Source organism: Silene latifolia, chromosome 5, assembly GCF_048544455.1.
Source record: "Silene latifolia isolate original U9 population chromosome 5, ASM4854445v1, whole genome shotgun sequence".
NCBI lineage: Eukaryota > Viridiplantae > Streptophyta > Magnoliopsida > Caryophyllales > Caryophyllaceae > Silene > Silene latifolia.
Window position 1 is genome coordinate 33,211,023 of NC_133530.1, and position 22,700 is coordinate 33,233,722.

The window sequence follows — 22,700 nt, forward strand, 5'->3', positions numbered from 1 at the left end:
CTTTGATGCTTTACGTTCTTTAGGGACACTTACGCTTTCAACAATTGCAAACTACAAGCAAGATTGGAAGGATTCTTACTTTAATTTTGAGCATAACCTCTCATAAGAGAAAAGGTTCGAAACTTCGAAATACTCCTTGTGTCCCGATCATTTGTTTCACTTTTTTATTCAGTTTCAATCATATCAAAGGTTGTATATATAAATATGTGGCAAATCAATGAAAAATTTTTGATATCGTAATACAAAAAGATATAAGCATCATAGTATGTATAGCTTGGATTAATATGTGAAGGTGAGGTATATTTTTAGATTATTTCTATTAATTAAAATAATAAATTAGAATTTTGCGCAAGTTTATGTCCAACATGAAATGTGAATGAATAATTTTTTTTTTTTTATGTAGATAACTTTTAATTTAGGTATTCAAAAATATAAATGGTTCATGTCTAATTATTAGTGAAATATTATTCAAGTGTAACAATATACTTTACAATTTATTTGTACAATCTTATAATCTCCCAATCAAACAGATTCTATCGAATCCGTCCAAACTGCTAAGTATTAAAGCGGACTTCTGATTTGAACAACGTTGTCCTCCATTTTTGTACCTCTGCAAGGACAGTCAAGGCAATTCGACCCGACACATGTCCTATGATTGTTGATCCTTTTGCAAGCAAAATCCATTCTTCACGACTTCTGAAAATTAAAATCTCATGTAATAATTTATCACTAGGATCATTTATTTTTCCGAGTTTCTCTTTGGATTCTATCATGCTATTAATTCGTGACCAAAAATATGCTCTACTTGATTCAGGTAAACAATGGCTTAGTTGTTCCGTCATGATCACATCCTGCACCTTGCGACCATGGTCTTTGTTGTGGCTATTTCCCATATAAACCATCTTTATATTGACAGGGAGATTACATGATATTGAATGTGCCTCACTTATGAAATTTCGTATCCAGTCTATATCATTGCTTCCATACATTAAAATGTACCTTTCTTCTCGAATCTGTTTAACATGAATTAGAATTAAACTAGTGTAGTTCTCATGCTAAAGTACGGTATTTTTTAGATTTATTTTATAAGGAGATGCTCTCAATTAAATTACTTGCATAAATGAAATGTATTTCAATTTAATGTTATAAGCTACTAAATATAATATTAATAAGAGTTAAAAAAAAGTTTACTACCATTAAAAACATTTTAAGTTAAGTTATTTTATTACTATTAAAAATAACATAATAATGTTATATCATGTGATGCAATTAATTCATGACATTAATTGTACAATTGTTACTTGGATAATCTTATTAAAACGCGTATTGACCTTAAAACGAAAATCGGTAAAAAAAAATATTCCAAACATCTAAAAAGACGATTTACGAATTATTAAAATAATGTTTTCACTTTTTTATTTCTAATAGAAAAAATATACTCCCTCCGATCCAGACAGATGTAAACATAAGCAAAAAGTGGCTATTTAAGAAAATGTGGAAATGTGAGGGGTAAAGTAGGAAATATTGATTGGGGCCACATGAGTTTGGGTGGATTAAATAAGTAGTTGGTGATTCAATAAACAGTTTTTTTCTCCCCCTCTCTCTCTAAAATAAACCCTCTCTAAAAACCTAGCCTCCATTATTATTCGGGGGCTTCCATCGATCATCCATCGATGGTAAGCCCCACAAAAGCTTTCTTAAACAACTAATATTATGCAGATCTATCTTATTTTCAATAATAGTCTCCCTTTTGGTGAGATCTGTTGTTCCGTCCCTTCTTTCGGGGTTTTTCCATTTTTTCGTGGGATTGTTATCAATATAATAAGTTTTAATCGACGGGAAGATTATCAGATTTGTTTCGTGGATGAATACATCAAGACGGCTACACTGTTTCCCTCCATCAAGAAGGATGCAAAGACATCGATTATTCATAGATTCAAGAAATTTATGATTTTGGAGCTAAAGACACCATTACCAGTATTTAGATAGTTATTTTGAATGTATTTTTTACGTTAGCAATCTTGATTTTCCTTTGTCTATTTGTTATCTTCATTGTAACCTACGCTTAGTTGATTATTAATGAGATGACAATTTCAAAAAAAAAATAAGTAGTTGGTGAGTGGGTGAGTGGATGGTAAAGTTGTAAATAAGTAGTGGATGTAAGGGTAAGTTTGTCATTTTTCATGCCAAATATGGTATGTTTACATTGGTCTGGTTCATCCGTTTTAGGGAAGTGTTTACATATCGGAGGGAGTATAATCTTATCTATATTAATACAAAAGACAATACTCAATCCTCAGCACCCCACGTCATTATTGCAATTTTTTTTTTTTGGAAATTCATGTTATGGTGGGACCCGTGAGTGTGCAATGTATTTATTTCTTCAGATTTCCGTTTTTTCAAACATGCGATAAATTTCGTCTTACAACAAATTCTATGAAATAATATTATGAAAAAGTTCTATGAATTAATATTATGAAATAATTTTATACATTCCGTGTAAATAAAATTAATAACATATACGCAGAATGAATTACAAATGCGAGTAAATGAAATTGAATTACATAATTTTTAAAACAAAATTACATAATAATAAAATTACATAATTTCAAGAAGGAATAACATTTATATACGGGATCAAATATAAAACGCAAATGAATTACATACATAATTTTTTAAAACTACATGGTACAATATGTTTTGTTTAAAAAATAAATCTTGACGGAGTATTTACTTGGAGTATAAAATATTCATGTATTTTGGTTAATATTATTGTACCATGCAGCAACAACATCACAACATAATTTTATAAAATTACATGGTACAAATTTTTTTGTTTAAAAAATCAATTATCACGGAGTATTTACTTGAAATATAAAACTCGGCAACTTAACTATCAGCCGCGGACACCGAAAATGGTAGGTGACAATGATAGGCAACCGAGTTAATTTAGTCTTCAACTAGAATTTAAAGCAAATTTTATTTTATTTTTACTGTAAAAAAACAAATAAATTTTAATTTAATTTACAAGTGATTAAAATTTTTTAATTAATTTTTTTTAATAGATAATTCACAATTGTTGTAATAAATATTTTTTTAATAATAACACCACGATAAGTTAACAGTCGAAAAATTTAAAATATGTTCTTTTTAGAAAAAATAATCCTCTCAAATCAGATAGAAAGTTTGTTCATCATCAAGATTTATGTACTTGGAGCAAAAATTCGCAACTTTACTATCAGTCTCGCATTCCGAATTCGGAAGATGACAATGATAGGCTACCGAGTATCATTTAGACCAACTAGATAAGTACAATAGAAATGCAAAAACAAATATACATCCAAAAACATTAATACTGGCCCAAATACATACCCGTGCAATTTTGCACGGGTTTAAAACTAGTTGTTTTTACATCCTTAAATAATATGCTCCATAGTCCATATTACTAAAACAAAGATTTACATAATAAATTAGTGATGGTTTCTTTATAAAGGAGATAACATATAAATATAATACAAATTTAAATGCATAGGAAATCAAATCTACATGTTTAGCTTGTAATATGATATGTAGAGTACAAAATTTTGGGCTATTAATAAGTTTTACTTTGACATGCAGACGGGATAGAAATAGGTATATGTCCTAACTTACAGCCCATCCAATTTTGTTGTGTCAGTATCCTGAAAAATAGGCTCCTGAGAAGTCTCTTTAGGCGCGAAAACTTAAAAAATTTAAGGGAGAATATGATCCATTAATTGGATGATGGAGGAAGATGGAGAAGAGTTAGAAAAATATGGAAGCAGTCAGAGAGAGAAAGAGGATTGGATTACATTGCTCTTTTTTTTTTTGCAAAAATATTTTAAAAAAGACTAAAATAACCTCCAACGTACAATGCTATCTTATCTTAATAAATACAATAACATTTAACGCATTCATGTGCGTCCACGTCATCAAAACAATTTTTTTTTTCCAATTTCGACATTGTGGGTCCCACATACAAAAGTACGGATTTAATTGCCAAATAGTTTGTTATGATGTTACTTGCGTAATTGTTCGCTTTGTACTCATCTAATCATTCGCGCCGACTGATTAAATTATTCATGCAATTCGAGGACACTGATTCAATTATTCGCCCAAAAATATGTTAATTATGCATAATACCCCAATAAATTTACAAAAAAAAAATCAACTACATCATTTTACATTACAATGATTACCAAATTACAAATACAATTTTCACACATATACAAGAAAATTAACTACTATTTAAAAAAAAGACAATTGTAAATAAACTACATAATAAAATAGCCAAACAATAATTTGCAAAATCATAAAAATAGCTATACAGCTTACAAAATTTCAATTTTTTATAATTTGCAAAACGATAAAAATAGCCAAAATGATTACAAATCTAAATACTTAATGATTACAAGTTTTAATAAAGTTAAATATCACATAAAAATAGCCAATGTAAATAAAATATCTTAATAAAAAATATCGATAATCAAATACTTTATTTAAATATTGAAAGATTTAAAGAAAAAACTAATTTCAAAATAGCATTAAAAAATATTCGTTTTAATAATTACCAAAACTATGGAACTATTATAATAATTTCAAAATAATTTCAAAATGATACATTCCAAAAATTTAAATCATAGTTTAAAATATTCTCTCAGATCTGGTCAGACCGCCAATCATCACCGAGAATTTACTTGGAGCAAAAATATCCGGCAACTATCTAACAGCCGCCTTTCCAGTTACGGAAGGTGGCAATGTTAGGCTACCAAGAAAAATCCGTGTCAACAAGTTTATTAAAACGGCCTAATTTTCATCATAATTTATGCTTTACGATAATAACTCAAATTTGCACTCTTGGGCCAATATCAGTTCAATCCACATCTCCCTGGGCTTTTAGATTTCTAGCATGAACAGAACATTCCAGAAGAATAATGGTTATACTTCAGTTACAAACATAGTGGAGGAGTGGAGTAGTGCTCAAGAGAAGTTAGCAGCAGTTTTTCCCACTAATTAGGGCAACTGCAAGTCTGTACCATATATAAAATAAACAGAACCAAACATCACACTATACCATTTACACCATCAAAAAATATTCATAAACATGGCAAATCATGAAGCAATTCCAATTTCAAGCATCACGGAGACTACTCCAAGGACGGAGTCAATCAAGGTCCGGGTAATTCGTATGTGGCTACGAACATCGGACAAGAATCCATCTGTGGTACAAGGCGTAGAACTTATACTTGCTGACCAGAATGTATGCTCACCTTTTTTTCATTTTTACAACATGTTACTCCACCATTTATGTTTAATTTACGTATCAAACTAAAATAACATTGTTGTTAACAGGGAGATACCATACAAGCAACAATCAAGAAGAGTTTGGTGAAGATTTTCTTAGAAGTGCTCAATGAAGGTGACACATATAAGATAAGGAAATTTAATACTTCGTTCAACAGACTCGGCTACGACATGGCAACATATCATCTATGCAAGATCTGGTTCGAGTACAGTACAAAGGTCATACCAGTACTAATTCCAGACATTCCTCATACTGTTCATACCTTCTACACATTCAAGGACTTTGCTATGGGCGCAATCACTACTACAAATCCAGGCAACTACAACGCCCCTTTAACAACGATTATTCACGAAAATCACAATAGACGTTGTAGAATGTATGGCGCGAATTTTACTAAAATCAATTAAAACGGGTATGGTTATAAAAACCATTGTTATTAGTTTTAACAACGGGTCACACATGCACAACCGTTGTTAATAATTTGGCGCAAAGTTAATGAAAAGTAATCACAACGGTTATTTTTGAAACCCGTTGTTAAAACTTATTTAACAACGGGTGTTTTTTACAACCGTTGTTAAAACATATTTCACAACGGTTGTTGTTTAATAACCGTTGTCAATACCTTCCATACTATAAACCACACAAACAAGTCTGCGCACCACAAAACACAACCCTTAATACACAAACACAAACACAGCAGACAAACAAACACAAAACACACACTTTCTCTTTCTCTCTTTCTCTCTTTCTCATCGTCGCGCTTTATCTTCTCGCCACATCGTTGATTTCATCGTCTCTTACGTTCTGTATTTATCAGGTAAATCTCGCCGTCACTGTTAGTTTCATCGTCATTATTTTCTTTTTCTATTTATTTCTTTTGCATGTATGTGTTTTTATCGACCATTATGTTATTTGTTTAAGTATTGTTCGCATAATTAGTTAGTAAAACAATGAAGAAGCAAGATAAAGAAGCAAGATAAACATAATTAATATATATATATATATATATATATATATATATATTTATAAATACATAAATTAAAAAAAAAAATTACATATATAAAAATGCAATTCTTATATTTTCATAGAGGATCTTATTCTGCTCTATCGTATCCGTCCTCTCCTCCTTGGCTATTTGGAGGTTCCGTTCAGCAGCTTGTTATATCGTCATATAGCCGCAATCGCTTTGCTCCGTCAAGCCATCTTCTTTGGCGTGCTTGATGCGGATCGAGCATCCGCAAGGTAGCTCCTGAAACTTTCCTCAATATGGAGGAACCGGCGGATGAAGCTGTTGTTGTTCTCGATCATGGTAAGAGTCTTAAGGATGAAATCATTCATTTTGTTGGAGTATTTGGAGTTTGTTTTGAAAGATTAAGTAGAGTTTGTTTTAGCAGTTAGGGTTTGGAGATGTATATATTGAGATAATGGAAATGTTAGTTGAGATAATACAATGTATTTATACTAAGCAATGTGTGGGTTGAGTTGTTTTTTAATTAATATATATGTTAGGAAGTTGTGCCATAATCATCATCATATCTCTCAATGCTGCTTCAAATCTTATTACTAACCCTTCTCATTCCATATTATCCGTTCATATGTACAAAGATGTCGAATAATGCATGCATCGGAATTCTAACGGGCCGTAATTATGCATGCATCTAGTAATATTTAATTTAATTTTTTTTTATTTTTTAAGAACAAACAACAACGGTTATTTACAAACAACCTGTTGTCTTTAGTTATAACAACGGTTTTGTATATTAAAACCCGTTGTTATAACTTTCCCCCCAAAATTGAGTCACACTTTCCACAACGGGTTTTTATACTTAAAACCGTTGTTAATATTTTTAACAACGGTTTCCTTAAGAAAACCAACCGTTGTTAAAACCTTTTACAACGGACACTTTAACAACGTCCGCTTTTTTATACAACAACGGTTTTTGACCGTTGATATAGCCTGTATTTGTAGTAGTGAATGCCGGATAAACTCTATGTTGGTATGCATCTTTCACCTTATCTCTACCTATATCTTAATAAATACAATAACATTTAACGCATTCATGTGCGTCCACGTCATCAAAACAATTTTTTTTTCCAATTTCGACATTGTGGGTCCCACATACAAAAGTACGGATTTAATTGCCAAATAGTTTGTTCTGATGTTACTTGCGTAATTGTTCGCTTCGTACTCATCTAATCATTCGCGCCGACTGATTAAATTATTCATGCAATTCGAGGAGACTGATTCAATTATTCGCCCAAAAATATGTTAATTATGCAGAATACCCCAATAAATTTACAAAAAAAAATCAACTACATCATTTTACATTACAATAATTACCAAATTACAAATACAATTTTCACACATATACAAGAAAATTAACTACTATTTAAAAAAAAGACAATTGTAAATAAACTACATAATAAAATAGCCAAACAATAATTTGCAAAATCATAAAAATAGCTATACAGCTTACAAAATTTCAATTTTTTATAATTTGCAAAACGATAAAAATAGCCAAAATGATTACAAATCTAAATACTTAATGATTACAAGTTTTAATAAAGTTAAATATCACATAAAAATAGCCAATGTAAATAAAATATCATAATAAAAAATATCGATAATCAAATACTTTATTTAAATATTGAAAGATTTAAAGAAAAAACTAATTTCAAAATAGCATTAAAAAATATTCGTTTTAATAATTACCAAAACTATGGAACTATTATAATAATTTCAAAATAATTTCAAAATGATACATTCCAAAAATTTAAATCATAGTTTAAAATATTCTCTCAGATCTGGTCAGACCGCCAATCATCACCGAGAATTTCCTTGGAGCAAAAATATCCGGCAACTATCTAACAGCCGCCTTTCCACTTACGGAAGGTGGCAATGTCAGGCTACCAAGAAAAATCCGTGTCAACAAGTTTATTAGAACGGCCTAATTTTCATCATAATTTATGCTTTACGATAATAACTCAAATTTGCACTCTTGGGCCAATATCGCTCAATCCACATCCCCCAGGCTTTTAGATTTCTAGCATGAACAGAACATTCCAGAAGAATAATGGTTATACTTCAGTTACAAACATAGTGGAGGAGTGGAGTAGTGCTCAAGAGAAGTTAGCAGCAGTTTTTCCCACTAATTAGGGCAACTGCAAGTCTGTACCATATATAAAATAAACAGAACGAAACATCACACTATACCATTTACACCATCAAAAAATATTCATAAACATGGCAAATCATGAAGCAATTCCAATTTCAAGCATCACGGAGACTACTCCAAGGACGGAGTCAATCAAGGTCCGGGTAATTCGTATGTGGCTACGAACATCGGACAAGAATCCATCTGTGGTACAAGGCGTAGAACTTATACTTGCTGACCAGAATGTATGCTCACCTTTTTTTCATTTTTACAACATGTTACTCCACCATTTATGTTTAATTTACGTATCAAACTAAAATAACATTGTTGTTAACAGGGAGATACCATACAAGCAACAATCAAGAAGAGTTTGGTGAAGATTTTCTTAGAAGTGCTCAATGAAGGTGACACATATAAGATAAGGAAATTTAATACTTCGTTCAACAGACTCGGCTACGACATGGCAACATATCATCTATGCAAGATCTGGTTCGAGTACAGTACAAAGGTCATACCAGTACCAATTCCAGACATTCCTCATACTGTTCATACCTTCTACACATTCAAGGACTTTGCTATGGGCGCAATGCCGGATAAACTCTATGTTGGTATGCATCTTTCACCTTATCTCTACCTAAATTTCTGACAAAATTCATTTTAAGTAACAAATGTCTTACCATACAGATGTTATTGGAAAACTTGAACATGTTTACCCAATCAAACTCAACGGTGATGGAACAAAGAGGAAGACAATCGTTCTAGGAAACTATGAGTAATACACTACCTATTTATTTTGTAGTTTGTGTAAACAAATTTCTTCTTTTTTAACAAAACATGTATCTTATAAACACCATTTTTTTTTCAGGAATGAGCAACTGTGTTGTAAAGTTTTTGGTGATTATGTTGATCAAATGACAAAAATTGAGAAAGAATTCAAAAACAAAAACAAACCAACTTTGGTTTTGTTGTACATCAAAAGATCTGTCTATCTTGGTAAGAATATATACTCCATATTTTGTGTAAAAAATCTTACACTTTATACAATGCAAAAGGCTGATTTAGACTCAGTCCTGATGTAGCTTCTGCCTCCAAGAGGAGTGCTTCTGCAGCTTCCTTCCAGTCACCGCCCACCTCCTCCGGCCCATTTCAGCCTGAGCCTTTAGAGGTTAGGCCGCTGTGTCGACACCCTCCTACTCCACCTGCCAGCCCTCGTGCTTCTGCCAGTCATGGCATTATTGCCCACTTCCCAGAGGGCTTTGGGAATATCGAAAAAGTGCCTTAATGGCCTGAGATTGATCAGCTGCTCTTCCATGCCTCACTGGAGATGTCCTCAGACTTCTCTCCAGAGGAGATGGCTGAAAATAATGTGCATAACGCTTTTTCGGTAAGCATCCTCCATCTTGCACTTATTCCGAGTCACTTATCCTCAGTTCCTGCTAACTTTATTTTTCCTTACTCCCAGGCTTTCCAGTCTGCCCTCCACATTAGGAAAATGATCAACATAGTGCAGACTACTAGCCGTGCTACCAGTGCTAGGAACAGGGAGCTGACTGGGTCTCTTGCCGATCTGGAGCGACATCGTGCTGATTTGAGAGGACGGGTGGCTGAGCTGAAGGCTGATATTGTTGACACGAGGAGGGAGATGAAAGAGGGGGCTGATTAGCTGGCTCGCACCCAGGAGGTATGCAGCACATTCTCTGACTCCTTGAAGCGTTCTGAGGAGAGGATTAGTGAGTTGATCACCCTGGCCACAAATATTGTTGCCTATGTTACCTGGCGGGGAAAGATCAGCGGGATGCGTGCTGCCCTTATGGAGCTTCCAACTCAGCAGACTATTGAAGAAGAAGAGAGGCAGTTGGAGATGTTGTACCCTGTGCAGCCTGATCTGAGTATCCTGATGCCTGAAGTCGGCGAAGTGAATTCTCCTGCGCTGGCGGAGCAAGCCACTGCTGAGGACGCAGGGTTATCCCAGGATGCTGCTACTGATGGAGCTCAGGAAGTTGTGGCAGCTGAGGGTGCGCAAGCTGGTCCTGTACCTGAAACAGATGGTCAGGAGGAGGCAGAAGAGATGCCAGATGTGGAGGTCATTAATGTGACCGAAAATTAAGAAGTTTTTTCTTATCAATGAACTTTTGGTAGTCTGGCCCTTTGGTGGCAGACTTGTAATATTTTAAACACTTTTCTGGTAGCTCGCCATGGTGGCGATTAAACTCTGAGACTGTATTTTCGGCTAGATTTTTGGAACACCCCTTGCCTTAGTTTGGCAAGTTTTAAGTATATATTGTGTGTTAAACTTTGATTTCCTTAGTTTAGGAGGTTGTCGTGTCAGCCTTCTGGCTGATTTAGGCGAGTCATGTCATCCTGAAGAGGCTGACCCAGACTCAGCTAGCTGTCGTGTCAGTCTGCTGACTGATTCAGGCATGTGCCGCATTGTAGGGATGGGTGGTCGTGTCAACCTTAGAGGCTGATTTAGGCCAGTCGTGTCAGCCTGAAAAGGCTGATTTATACTCAGCTAGCTGCCGTGTCAGTCTGCTGACTGATTTAGGCGTATGCCTCAATTTTGACTACTTAACCTTGTTCATGACGCAAGGTGTGTTCATCATATTTTAGAGCCAACATGGGCGTACTTTAGGCAAGTTTATCGTCATTCTAGGACCAATGGGATGTTGCAGGAGTCTGGTAGCACAGAGATCCCTACATTCCATATATGTGTGCATGCATGCTGGGGCCCTGATTAATTGCAATTAGTGCGAGCTACGTCAAGGGGGTGGTATCAAGGGTAGCTGGGTAAGCGTTCTAGCTGTCAACCAGGCTCCCTTTTGTATGGTCCACAGTCCGCCTGGTGAGGGTGCTCCTAGTGGAGAAAGTAGGTTAGGCATGTTGGAGTGCCATGTGCCTTGTCACCCCACGTTAGCAATTGACAGTCCTGCTAGATACACTTTCAACGTACCATAGACATTAGGATTCAGAGTGATGCACCTAGAAAAGCCTGGAAACAAAAAATTCTTACCAGGGTTGTGTGAAGTACCTGATGCTATCTCATGGGGTACCAGAGCATTGTGGTCCCAGGAAGCTTTCAGACCACACCACCCCAATAGTAGTTTGAAAATTAAAAGAAAATAAAGGTACCAGAAAGGGATACGGAGTTGGTAGTATGCCTACTACCAGATTTTTATTTCTTTACTTAAAATAATTTGGCTTTTCATGGTACATTACTCTGTAGGCTAAAATCTACTTATTATCAAAAGTAATATCTCTTCAGGTGAAGTATGTTTCATGGGCGTTGTATGATTTGACCGTCCATAGTCATCAGTCTGTATGCACCATGGCCAACAACTCCTTCTACCTGGCATGGTCCTTCTCTTTTGTAGGCGAATTTACCTGCCTTTCGGTTTTTAGTGTTCCGAAACACTTCACGGAGAACCAGGTCTCCTACCTTCAGGAGCCTGACTTTCACATTCTTGTTGTACCTACTGACTGCTTGTAGGCAGCCAGACGTATTTTTGCACTTGTTCTCAGTTCATCTACTGTGTCCAGGCTCCTGACCATCTCTGCAATGTTCAGTTCCCTTGTCATACATCCATACCTATGAGTGGGAACTAGAACTTCTGATGGAATGACTGCTTCCGCACCAAACACCAGGCTGAAGGGTGTTTGGCCTGTTGCTATCTTTGGCGTCGTTCTATCTGACCATAGCACTAGTGGCAATTCATCTGCCCACTTTCCTCCTAACTCCTGTAACCTCCATCTCAGATTATCCATGATAATTTTGTTGCTGGACTCAGCTTGCCCGTTAGACTTTGGAGTCCTGGGTGCTGATTTTTTCAAGGTGATGTTCCATCTGGCACAGTATCCTTCAGCATCATTGGAGATGAATTACGAGCCATTGTCACATATGATCTCTGATGGAATACCAAACCTGCAAATGATATTGCGTTTTATGAAAGAGATGACCCGTTTTTCCTTCACCTCTGTGAATGCTTCTACTTCTATCCACTTGGAAAAGTAATCTATCATCGCCAGCATCCATATCCTGTTCCTTGTGGCTCTAGGTAGAGGGCCTACTATGTCCATTCCCCATGTCATGAATGGCCAGGGATAAATGATAGGGTGCAAGGGCTCTGCTGGCTGATGGATCATTGGTGCTGAGCGTTGGCAGGCGTCACACTTGTGGTCGTATTCTACTGCATCTGCTCTCATTGTGGGCCAGAAGTAGCCTTGTCTAAGAGCTTTGTTTGACAGGCTCCTGCCCCCTGCATGGTTTCCACATTCACCACTGTGGAGAGCATGTAATACGGTCTGTGCTTCCTGCCTATCCAAACATCGTAAGTAGGGTCCTGCCACTGATTTCCTGAAGAGTATATCATCAATCAGTATAAATCTGGAGGCTTTCATTTTGAAGCCTCTTACTTCCTTTTTATCGTCCAGCAGCTTACTGTGTCGTAGCCAGTCTAGGTAAGGCATCCGCCAGTCCCAGCCGTCTGCTTGTGTAGCCGGATGATCAGATGGCTGGTCAGTTGTCTGAGAGTCTCCAGCAGCTCCCATACTTACTTGAACTTTCAGTTCATCCTGCTGATCTTCCAATTCTCCCCTGTCTATTTCATCTTCCTTCTGGATAGAAGGTTCCATCATGTGTGCGATGAGAATGCTGGATAGTTCTGTTGGTTTGAATGTTACCCCCAGAGTTGGTAGGGCATCTGCTTCTACATTCTGATCTCTGGGGATTTGCTTGAGTTTGCAAGTTTTGAATTTCTGTTTTAACTCCTTTGCTACTTTTAAATATGCGATCATTTTTGAGTCTCTGGCTATGAACTCGTCGTTCACATGGTTGACTATCAGCAAGGAATCACTGGATATATTTAGGTACCTGACTCCCAGTTCCAGAGCTAGCTGCATCCCTAATATCAAAGCCTCGTATTCTGTTTCGTTATTGGTTGCCTTGAATTCACATCTTACTGCCTGCGCTATCAGATCTCCCTGTGGTGACCGTAGGATTAACCCTACACATGCCCCCCCTTTGGTTGGAGGCTCCGTCGATGTACATCTGCTAGACCTCTGTCCAATGTTGTCAGGATCGGGATTCTACTTTGGATCGATGAAGTAGGTAGAATCGAATCGATAGAGTCGGATCGTAGGATCGTAAGATTCTACAAACTAACTAAATATAGTTTTTTAATTGGTAAATATATAAAATTGAAGATTAAAATACATATTTTTTCATATTTATCCATAAATTTTTGATGAATAATAATTTTTATGTCATTGTTATGGGCATATTTCTACAACTTATACAAGATTAATATTTTACAATGTCATTAAATGAAATATATATTTATTCTTTTTATCATAAAATCAGATCGTAGGATCGTAAAATCGTAGGATCGTATTATGATCCTACCTCTAGAAATTTTCAAAAGAAAAGGATCGTAAGATTCTACAACCCTAATAGAATCGTAAGATCTAGGATCGGTCAAGCGTTTTTAGATCGTAAAGTCTTAGAATCGTAGGATCGAATCGGGATTCTGACAACAATGCCTCTGTCTCCCTGCCCCTTTCTAAGGTCAAGACTTCCTCGTCTGCTAGATTCCGAATGGCTGGGCTAAAGTCTGAAACAAAGTCTGCCAGTGCTTGTGATTTCATTGTTGTTCTGGGGTCATATTGGATATCATACCCACTAAGGTGTATAGACCATTTTGACATTCTGCCTGACAACTCAGGTTTCCTTATGATAGATTTCAGTGGGTAGTTGGTCACGACATGTATGTTGTGGGACTCAAAATAGGGACGTAACTTATAAGATACCACTACTAGAGCTACCACTAACTTTTCAAGAGATGTGTAACTGGTCTCTGCTGGCAGCAGAGACTTGCTTACGTAATAGACTGGCTTCTGTTCCTTATCCTGCTCTCTGACTAAAACAGCGCTTACTGCTACCTCGGTGACAGCTAGGTAGAGGAATAGTGGTTCTCCTGGCTCTGGTTTCAACAATAGTGGTGGGGTGCTGAGATAGTGTTTCAGCTCCTCGAATGCTTGCTCGTGGTCGGCAGTCCACTCAAACTTCTGGCTCTTTCTTAGTATATCATAGAATAGCCTGCACTTGTCCGAGGACCTTGAGATGAATCTGCTTAAAGCTGCTACCTTGCCAGCTAGCCTCTGAACGTCTTTGGGCTTTTCATGTGACTCCAATTGCAACATGGCCTTGATCTGCTCAATGCTGGCTTCTATCCCCCTCTGGGTTACGATGTATCCTAGGAATTTACCAGAGGATACTCCAAAGGTGCACTTGGATGGATTAAGCTTCATCTTATATTCCCTCATAGTGTTGAATGTCTCTTCCAGGTGTCGCATGTGATCTGTGGCTTTTTCTGATTTTACCAACATATCATCAATATATACTTCCATAGTTCGTCCTATCTGCTCTTTGAACATGCGGTTGACCAGCCTCTGATATGTGGAACCTGCATTCTTCAGGCCGAATGACATGACGTTGTAACAATATATTCCTCTTTCAGACATGAACGATGTCTTCTCTTAATCTGCAGGATCCATTTTGATTTGATTGTAGCCACTCCATGCGTTCAGGAATGTCAGCATTTCATGTCCTATTGTCGCATCCACCATTGCATCGATATGAGGCAACGGGAAGGGGTCTTTAGGGCATGCCTTGTTGAGATCAGTAAAGTCCACGCACACTATCCACTTTCCATTCTTCTTAGGTACTACCACCACATTGGATAACCACTTTGGATATTTCACCTCTCTTATCTTTTTAGCTGCTAGCAGGCTGTCTACCTCCTGGTTAATCACTTTATTCCTTTCAGCTGCAAACTTCCTCCGCCTCTGCTGGATGGGCTTGTGTTTTGGGTCCACACTGAGTTTATGTGTTATGATGGATGGGTCTATCCCTATCATGTCGTCGTGTGACCATGCGAAGCAATCCATGCTATCTTGCAGAAATTTGATTAGTTACTGCCTCAGGCTTCATGTACATCCGGCTCCAATTAGCACAGTCCTCTCAGGGTGCAGCTTATCCAAGTTGATCTGATCTAACTCCTCAGCTGGGGGCTCGATGTATTCGTTCTGGATAGGCTGCTTCTGTAATTGCTATGCTGGAGGGCTGGCGGTGCATTTTAGTGCTTTCTTGTAGCAGCCTCTAGCTTCCTCCTGATCTCCTCGTATTGTTTCTACCCCCATGGAGTGGAGAATTTTATGCATTGGTGATATGTTGAGGGGACTGCTTTCATTTGGTGCAGCCACAGTCTTCCTAGAATGACATTGTAGGTGGAGGGTCCGTCTATGACCAGGTACCTGATTTGCTTGTTGACCCCTCCCACATAGGTTGGGATGACTAACTCGCCCAGTGAGTTGGTTATCTCCCCACTGAATCCTACCAGCGGGATGGTTTTCTTCTGCAAATCCTTTTCGCTAAATCCCATGTTTTCTATAGTTTTTAACATGATCAGATTGACCGAGCTGCCTGTATCTACCAAGACCTTTTTTACTGTACAGTTAGCCATCGACAAGATGATAATGAGTGCATCATGATATTCCCGTTCATCGCATATATCTCCTTCATCAAAGGCAACAGCAGGTAGATCGCTGTGAGAAATTCTGCAAGAGTTTGCTGGCCTGTCTCCCTTGGTCTCGGTGGCATGTCTTTTAGCTGCTGAGTACGTCAGCCCACTTAGATCTGAGCCGCATGTTATCATGTTTATGATTTTGGTGCATGTGGGTGGATTTGCAGGCTTCGTGGAGCCTACCTTATCTTGCTGTTTGCCCCCACGTGGTAATAGGTGGCTCAGTTCTCCTTGCTCATACAAGCGCTTGATCTCTCTTCGCAGTGTGTAGCAGTCTTCCGTGTTTTATCCAATGTCACGATGGAACTCGCACTTCTTCTTGTTGTCCTTTCGCCATGATTGGACTTCTCTAGGTGGCTTAGGCCATCTTACTCCATCTCCCATCTCCCTGAGTGCTTTTAGAATTCCCCCGATGCCAATGGTGAAACCGTATTCTGCCAGGGTGGGGAGTTGCTGGTTTTCTTCAATTCTGTTGACTCCTCTTCCATATGGCCTATACCTTTCGTCTCTTTTACCAGTAGATTTCTTTCTTCCTGACTTTTCCACGGCTGATGTGCTGGATATGCTCGGCGTGCTAGGTAAGCTGGCTCTAGCTAGGATGTCTTCCTCTAGTCTGAATCATGGTGAAGGCTCCTCCTGAAGGCTTCTACTGCTGTAGAGACATCACACTCCCGTACTGCCACCTTCTCATTGTTGAATCTTGTGTTATATTTTCTAATGGTTTCTCCTGCTCCCTGGATGATCCTGTATAGGTCTCATGCATGCTTTTGCGGCTTCCGGCTGCTTGCAAACTGCTGGGTAAATGCATTTACCAATTCAGTAAATGTGGAGATCGACCTGTTGGGCAGGCTCACAAACCATCGAAGTGTCGGTCCCGTTAAGGTGGATCCAAATCCTTTACACATGCAAGCCTCCTTGACTTGTCCTACAGCTGCCACTGTCATCATCTTCTGCTTGTACTGGCTCATGTGGTCAAAGGTATTTGTTGTGCCGTCAAAGAGAGGCATATTTGGATTTGTGAATCCCTTTGGCATGGCTGTAACGGATATTGCGTCCACAAATGGTGAATCGGCATAACTGTCAGGCGCCGCCTTTTCAAGTGGAGGTGGTAGTCCTGGGACCCTGCTTAGCATCTCTCTTAACTCCAAATATTGCTGATTCGTTATGCTTCCGAGTCCGGGTCCGCCCGTCGGTGCTTGGCGATTTAATATGCTACCTCCTGAACCCAACTCTTGAAGGTTATGATGCGTCGTTGCGGCTAGCGGGGTTGAAGTTACGAGTGTTCCTTGATGCCAATTTACCTGCGGGCTGCCTGTGGACCCTAGTCCGAGTGTCTGGTTGGTTACTATGAAGTTACCAGTTGGAGGGCCATCTGACTGAGCTTCTACGGGGCTGGCCGATTGCCAGCTGTCTGGTGTGAGATATCCTAACCCTTGTGGGGTTATTCTTTCGTCGGATGATACTGGGGTTATATCTAATCTTGTTACCAGCTCAGATGGTATCCGTCGAAGGGGGTTCCTGCTGCCTGATGCCCCTAGTGTTAGGTCTACTACTGGAGCCTTGTCTCATTCCTCTTTTTTTTGTCATGAGGGATTGCTGCTTCAGGACGTCTATCTGTGCCCAAAGTTCCCTGTCTCTTTTTCTTGCTTCGACGCCAGCTTTCCTCTGGTCTTCTCTCATGTTTTCCATGGCTTTCTGAAGATTCTCTATGCCAGTGAGCAAGATTTGCGTCGGACTGGGTGGTGGGGTGAGGCCTGAGCTTGTTGCACTTTTATCTGATCTGGCTGAGGCTGAGGCGGCAGGGGTTTTGGGAGGCAAAGAGGTTTTTGCCGCTGGTGGAATCCTTTAGGCGTGCCCAAGAGTCTGAGTTGCCACCGTTGATGCCGGATTGGAATTTGGTGGTAACGTCGGTTGACTGCTCCCTGACACGGATTCTGATACTTGTTTATCCATTGAATGTTCGGATTATCAACGATTGACGACCACAATGCCCCACGGTGGGCGCCAAACTGTTTAGATATTTTTTACCAGGTTAGTTGTTTTAGGTCAGTGCGGTCTTACTCGTTGGTTGCTTGATTGATTGTTTATGTTTGACGTGTTGGATGAGAAAGTAAAGTACCAAATATAAATTGACACGTAAGGTTTGGTGACGCGGAAAACCCGATGTGGGAACAATTGCGGGAGGGACGGTACCCTGCTAAATATTGTACTAGCTTTTTAATGAGAACTTGATTACAATTGAGACGTAATGTCAATCTTGCTAGTGCGAGGTGTTGTACTTGTGAGATCTTTTGTGTATGACTTCTTTTGATCGCCTTTCTTGCTATTTATAGGGTAAGAACCCTAGAGGTATCCTACCAGGATTATGGAAAGGTATATGATTTCCATAATAACTCTTTCCATAACACAACGTCTCCCTCCATTCTCCCTAATCTCCCTGACATCTCCCTAACTTCTCCCTGACATCTCCCTAAACCCTTTACAAAACGCAGTCCCCCGTCTTGTGGGCTTTATCTCCCTTTGCGTGTTCCTTGGCCCATATGCACTTTCTTCACCCGTGGACTTCCCCCTTCCATCTATTAAGTGGGCTTTTGTAATACTCCGTATTTATGAGTCTCTGGGTACTCTATCGAGTAGGCCTTACTCTGTCGAGTAAGGGTGAGTTGCGTTTTATAAAAGTTTCTGACCTGTTGGGTACTCGATCGAGTAACGTGAGTACTCGATCGAGTAAGGGGGCACTCGATCGAGTACCTTAGCTACTCGATCGAGTAGCCGATTTACGGGGAGTTATTTCTCGGGTTTTGTTAATTATGCGATTAAGGTATATAATCTTTTCCGTCATTGTTCTAAACACTTTTCAAAACCTAAATTATTGTCAAGAGAGAAAGCAAAGTACGTTCTTCACTTTAATCGGATTGTTAGCAAATCCCGGAGTTTGAAAGGACGGATTTCATCGTTCGTTATACCGTTGAGATCCTTGCGTCGAGGGTAAGACCTATGTACCGTTTTTATAGTATTTCCTTTAAGTTGTTTAAACCCTAATATGGGGATTTGGGGGTTTTGTGTAGATTGTGATTTGGTAGTGTTTATGTGTTTGTATGATAGGAGGAGGTTTTGTAGAAGAGGCTTTTTGATACAGCTGTTGAGACCGTCTGATAGTTGTGCTTTCCAGGTAGGATTTCCTACTCAGTATTAGTCCTATAATGTGATGTTGATGTGTTTTGGTTGATTGAATAATATAGTAATTGTATTGTGACGGTTGTGATTGTTTGTCTCTGTTTCTCGAGACGCGTTCTCGGCTGAGTGGAGTCACTTGCGGGATGGCTTCACGCCCTAGTTTCGCCCTTCGTGGAACCCGCCGCGGAAGGAGAAGTGCACATTAATGGACATGGTTATCGCTCATTATGAGGAGCGGGGATTTGGTGGGTACGGCTGCGGTCCCCCATCGGCGGGCTGGGTCCAGGTGGACGATCGGTGATTGAGATTGGTGGGACCGATGTGTTTGTGTGTGTGACGGTGTGAGATATCATTTATCGTATTGTTGATATATATAGATTGTGTGATTAATCGACCCCGTGTTGTTGTTTGTAAAACTGCGGTGATCCATTCGGGGATGGTGAGCGATGAATTGAGCAGTTTGAGTTGAGTCACATGGGATTCTTTGCCGATTGCCACTGTCAGATGATAGAAGTCTTCCGCTGTAGCTTAGTCGTTTAATAAACTTTACATTTAGTTGATTAGACAGTTGGGTTGAGAACTTGTACCCGTATTTTGGGATTTGGCTTGATTTGTACTTTTCACTAAAGTTATACTATTAAATGTTATTTCGTTATTGTCTTATGATTATCATGCCTCGGGTAACCGAGATGGTAGTGTTCTTATACCTGAGTGGTCCTGTTAAGGCACTTGGAGTATGGGGGTGTTACAAATGGTATCAGAGCGACGATCCTGAAACCTATAACCAATAAATCTAATGAATATAGGGAGTCAATTAAAATGAACCCGGGGTAAAGGTTGTAGGATCTAATGCAAAGGCTTGGGAGACGTCCTGAAGTCGCAACTTGCCCTAGAATTTTGAACCGGTCACATGGGGGGTGTATGTCGAGGTCGTATGCGTTGTTTGTTAGCTTGTGTGTGGATGTGATGAAGTATGTGTAACTGTTGGATGTTGGGAGTAGAAAGTTGAGAATGTGAAAGAAAGATTGATGAGATATATAGAACTGTTGTTGGAATGAGAAGCATGATGCATGTTTACTATGTGGCGTTTAATAACATGATAGAGTTATTTCGTTGATCGTATGAAGAGTTGTGTAGCATTATATGCTTAGTTATGATATAATGTTGGGATTTATAAAGTTGTTTATAATGTTGGAATATGATATAACATGCGGGTAGCGTTTTTGAGTTAGCATGACTCGATCGAGTGGGACTGACTTGATCGGGTGGGTATTTGACGATTTTGAATCCAGAATCGTGTTTTTGGGCACTCGATCGAGTACCTCGGGCACTCGATCGAGTAGGGGGTCTTTCGATCGAGTAGCCGGGCTACTCGGTCGAGTATGTTAGAGGTCAGAAGGTCTGTTTTGGGTCTGGAGTCGGGGCACTCGATCGAGTATGATGGGCACTCGATCGAGTAGCCTGCTACTCGATCGAGTAGGTTAGGGAACTCGATCGAGTATGTCCTGGGCAGCTTGCTTTCGTGTTTGAGGTTTTGGTACGTATGTTTATATCCACCCCTTTTCTGATATAGTTTCAAGATGCCGCCCAAGAAGAATGCTTTGTATGCGAGAGCTGAACTTATGAACATAGATGATATCGTTAAGATGTTGGAGCATCAGGATGCTCTTACGGAGGCTTTAAAGACGGTGGGAAAGGATAAGGAGAAGGAGGTTTATCACTCTAAAATCAGCCTCTATATAGCGAGGTTTAACCCGAAAGAGTACAAAGGGGTTGGGGAGCCTAACCTTCTTGATAACTGGCATAGAGAGATGGAGAACATACTAGATTTATTTCACTGTCCTGATGAGATGAGAGTAGAACAAGCTGCGTTCTACTTGAGGGAAGCAGCTGGCAAGTGGTGGGATACGGTGAAAGTGAGTGCTAAGGAGTTTTATGCGAACCAAGGTTTACATACTATACCTTGGGAAGAGTTTCGTAAGGCTATGAGAAAAGAGTTCGTACCGGAGCATGTGAGGAGTAAGTTGAGAGAGGAGTTCGATGGGTTTAAGATGACATCTGACATGTCTGTGGCCGAGTACTACAGGCAGTTTAATGAGAAGTCTAGGTATGCTGAGGATATGGGTTTGAGTGAGGAGAACCTGGCGCTGAGGTTTGAGAGGGGTTTGACCCCTAAGATCATGGATAAGTTACCCGTTGGAATCCTTACTGACGTTAAGGAAGCTTATGAGAGAGCTGGAAGAGCTGAGAGGTTAGTAGAGATGGCTCAGGTAAGAGTGGGTGTTGAGAAAACAAAGTCTGAGAGTGAGGGTGGTGGCCAATCTAGTCACAAGAAAGGCAACCACAATCAAACTAGAGGGTTTTCCTCTGGGTCAGGGTTCAGTGCTGGGGCTTCCTTTGGGCGTGGCCGGGGAAGTGTTAGTGGTAGTTGGGGAATGACCTGCTATAGTTGTGGTGGTGTAGGCCACAAGAGACATGAGTGCACAAGTGCACCTGGAACTTTCCAGAGACCTGCGCAAAGCTATGCGAGCAATAGACCGACTGGATCATGGGCAAACCGGGGAAGTCAGAGCTATCAGAGTGGAGGTAACTGCAACGGCGGTAATTCTTATCAGAAACCACCGACGAACAACAACAACAATCAAGGGTCGGGTGCTAAGCCGACCACATCACCAAAGACCGTCCAGGAGGTGGACGAAGACCGATGGAAAGTCGTTCATGATGGAGAAGAAAACAACTAAAGATGATGCACACGTTATCACCGGTACTTTTCTTGTTAACGTATTCATACCTTTGTTTTGTTTGATTCGGGCGTCTCGGTCATTTGTATCTTGAGTCATGTTAAACGGTTGGGTTTGAGGGTATATGAGTCTGTTAGTGAGGAAGTTTTTATACCTTCGGGTGAGTCTGTATCATGTGGGAGGTTATATAGGGATGTACCTATGATAGTTGGGCAAGTTGATCTACCTGTAGACTTGCTAGAGTTTCCTTTTAGCGGTTTTGAGATGATAGTTGGGATGGATTGGTTGGGAAAGTATAAAGCTAAGATAGACTGTCATCAAAAGAAAGTGTCTTTAAGAGGTCCTAAGGGTGTTAGTGTGTCTTATCGTGGGTTTCTGGTCAAACCCAAAGTTTAGTTGATTGCAGCTGTTACTTTGAAGTCTTATCTGAGGAAGGGATGTCCTTTGATCTTGTGTCATGTGAGAGATGACCGGATAGAGAGTCCGACAGTTGATCAGATACCAGTGGTGGGAGAGTTTGAGTATGTGTTTCCGGAGGAGATTCCGGGGTTGCCACCGAAGAGAGAGATAGATTTCACAGTTGAGTTGAAACCGGGGACGGGGCCAATCTCTAAGGCACCGTACCGGATGGGTCCTAAGGAGATGGAGGAGCTTAGGAAGCAGTTAGATGATCTGATAGAGAAGGGATACATTAGACCAAGTGTATCGCCGTGGGGAGCACCAGTCC

The 22,700-nt window shown here is 39.4% G+C and overlaps 2 protein-coding genes across 2 annotated transcripts; one reads left to right on the forward strand and one right to left on the reverse strand.

Moving 5' to 3' along the window:
* Positions 1-8,567: 8,567 nt before the first annotated feature.
* On the forward strand, positions 8,568-9,760 carry LOC141655192 (uncharacterized). Its single transcript, XM_074462283.1, has 5 exons — positions 8,568-8,723; positions 8,816-9,086; positions 9,163-9,250; positions 9,344-9,471; positions 9,558-9,760. Exons 1-5 carry the CDS (start codon positions 8,568-8,570, stop codon positions 9,758-9,760), a joined length of 846 nt encoding a protein of 281 aa, XP_074318384.1.
* Positions 9,761-15,009: 5,249 nt separating this feature from the next.
* Positions 15,010-16,187, reverse strand: LOC141655193 (uncharacterized). Its single transcript, XM_074462284.1, has 2 exons — positions 15,787-16,187; positions 15,010-15,421 (listed from the first exon to the last, which is right to left on the reverse strand). Exons 1-2 carry the CDS (start codon positions 16,185-16,187, stop codon positions 15,010-15,012), a joined length of 813 nt encoding a protein of 270 aa, XP_074318385.1.
* Between the last annotated feature and the right edge of the window lie 6,513 nt (positions 16,188-22,700).

Excerpts from the sequence above, each read along its gene's own strand:
- LOC141655193 (XM_074462284.1), bottom strand. The coding sequence starts at position 16,187 with ATGATAACATGCGGCTCAGATCTAAGTGGGCTGACGTACTCAGCAGCT. Across the intron at positions 15,422-15,786 it reads GGGGTCAACAAGCAAATCAG|CATGGATTGCTTCGCATGGT; the intron begins GTACCTGGTCAT and ends TCTGCAAGATAG.
- LOC141655192 (XM_074462283.1), top strand. The coding sequence starts at position 8,568 with ATGGCAAATCATGAAGCAATTCCAATTTCAAGCATCACGGAGACTACT. Across the intron at positions 9,087-9,162 it reads GCCGGATAAACTCTATGTTG|ATGTTATTGGAAAACTTGAA; the intron begins GTATGCATCTTT and ends CTTACCATACAG. Across the intron at positions 9,251-9,343 it reads ATCGTTCTAGGAAACTATGA|GAATGAGCAACTGTGTTGTA; the intron begins GTAATACACTAC and ends TTTTTTTTTCAG.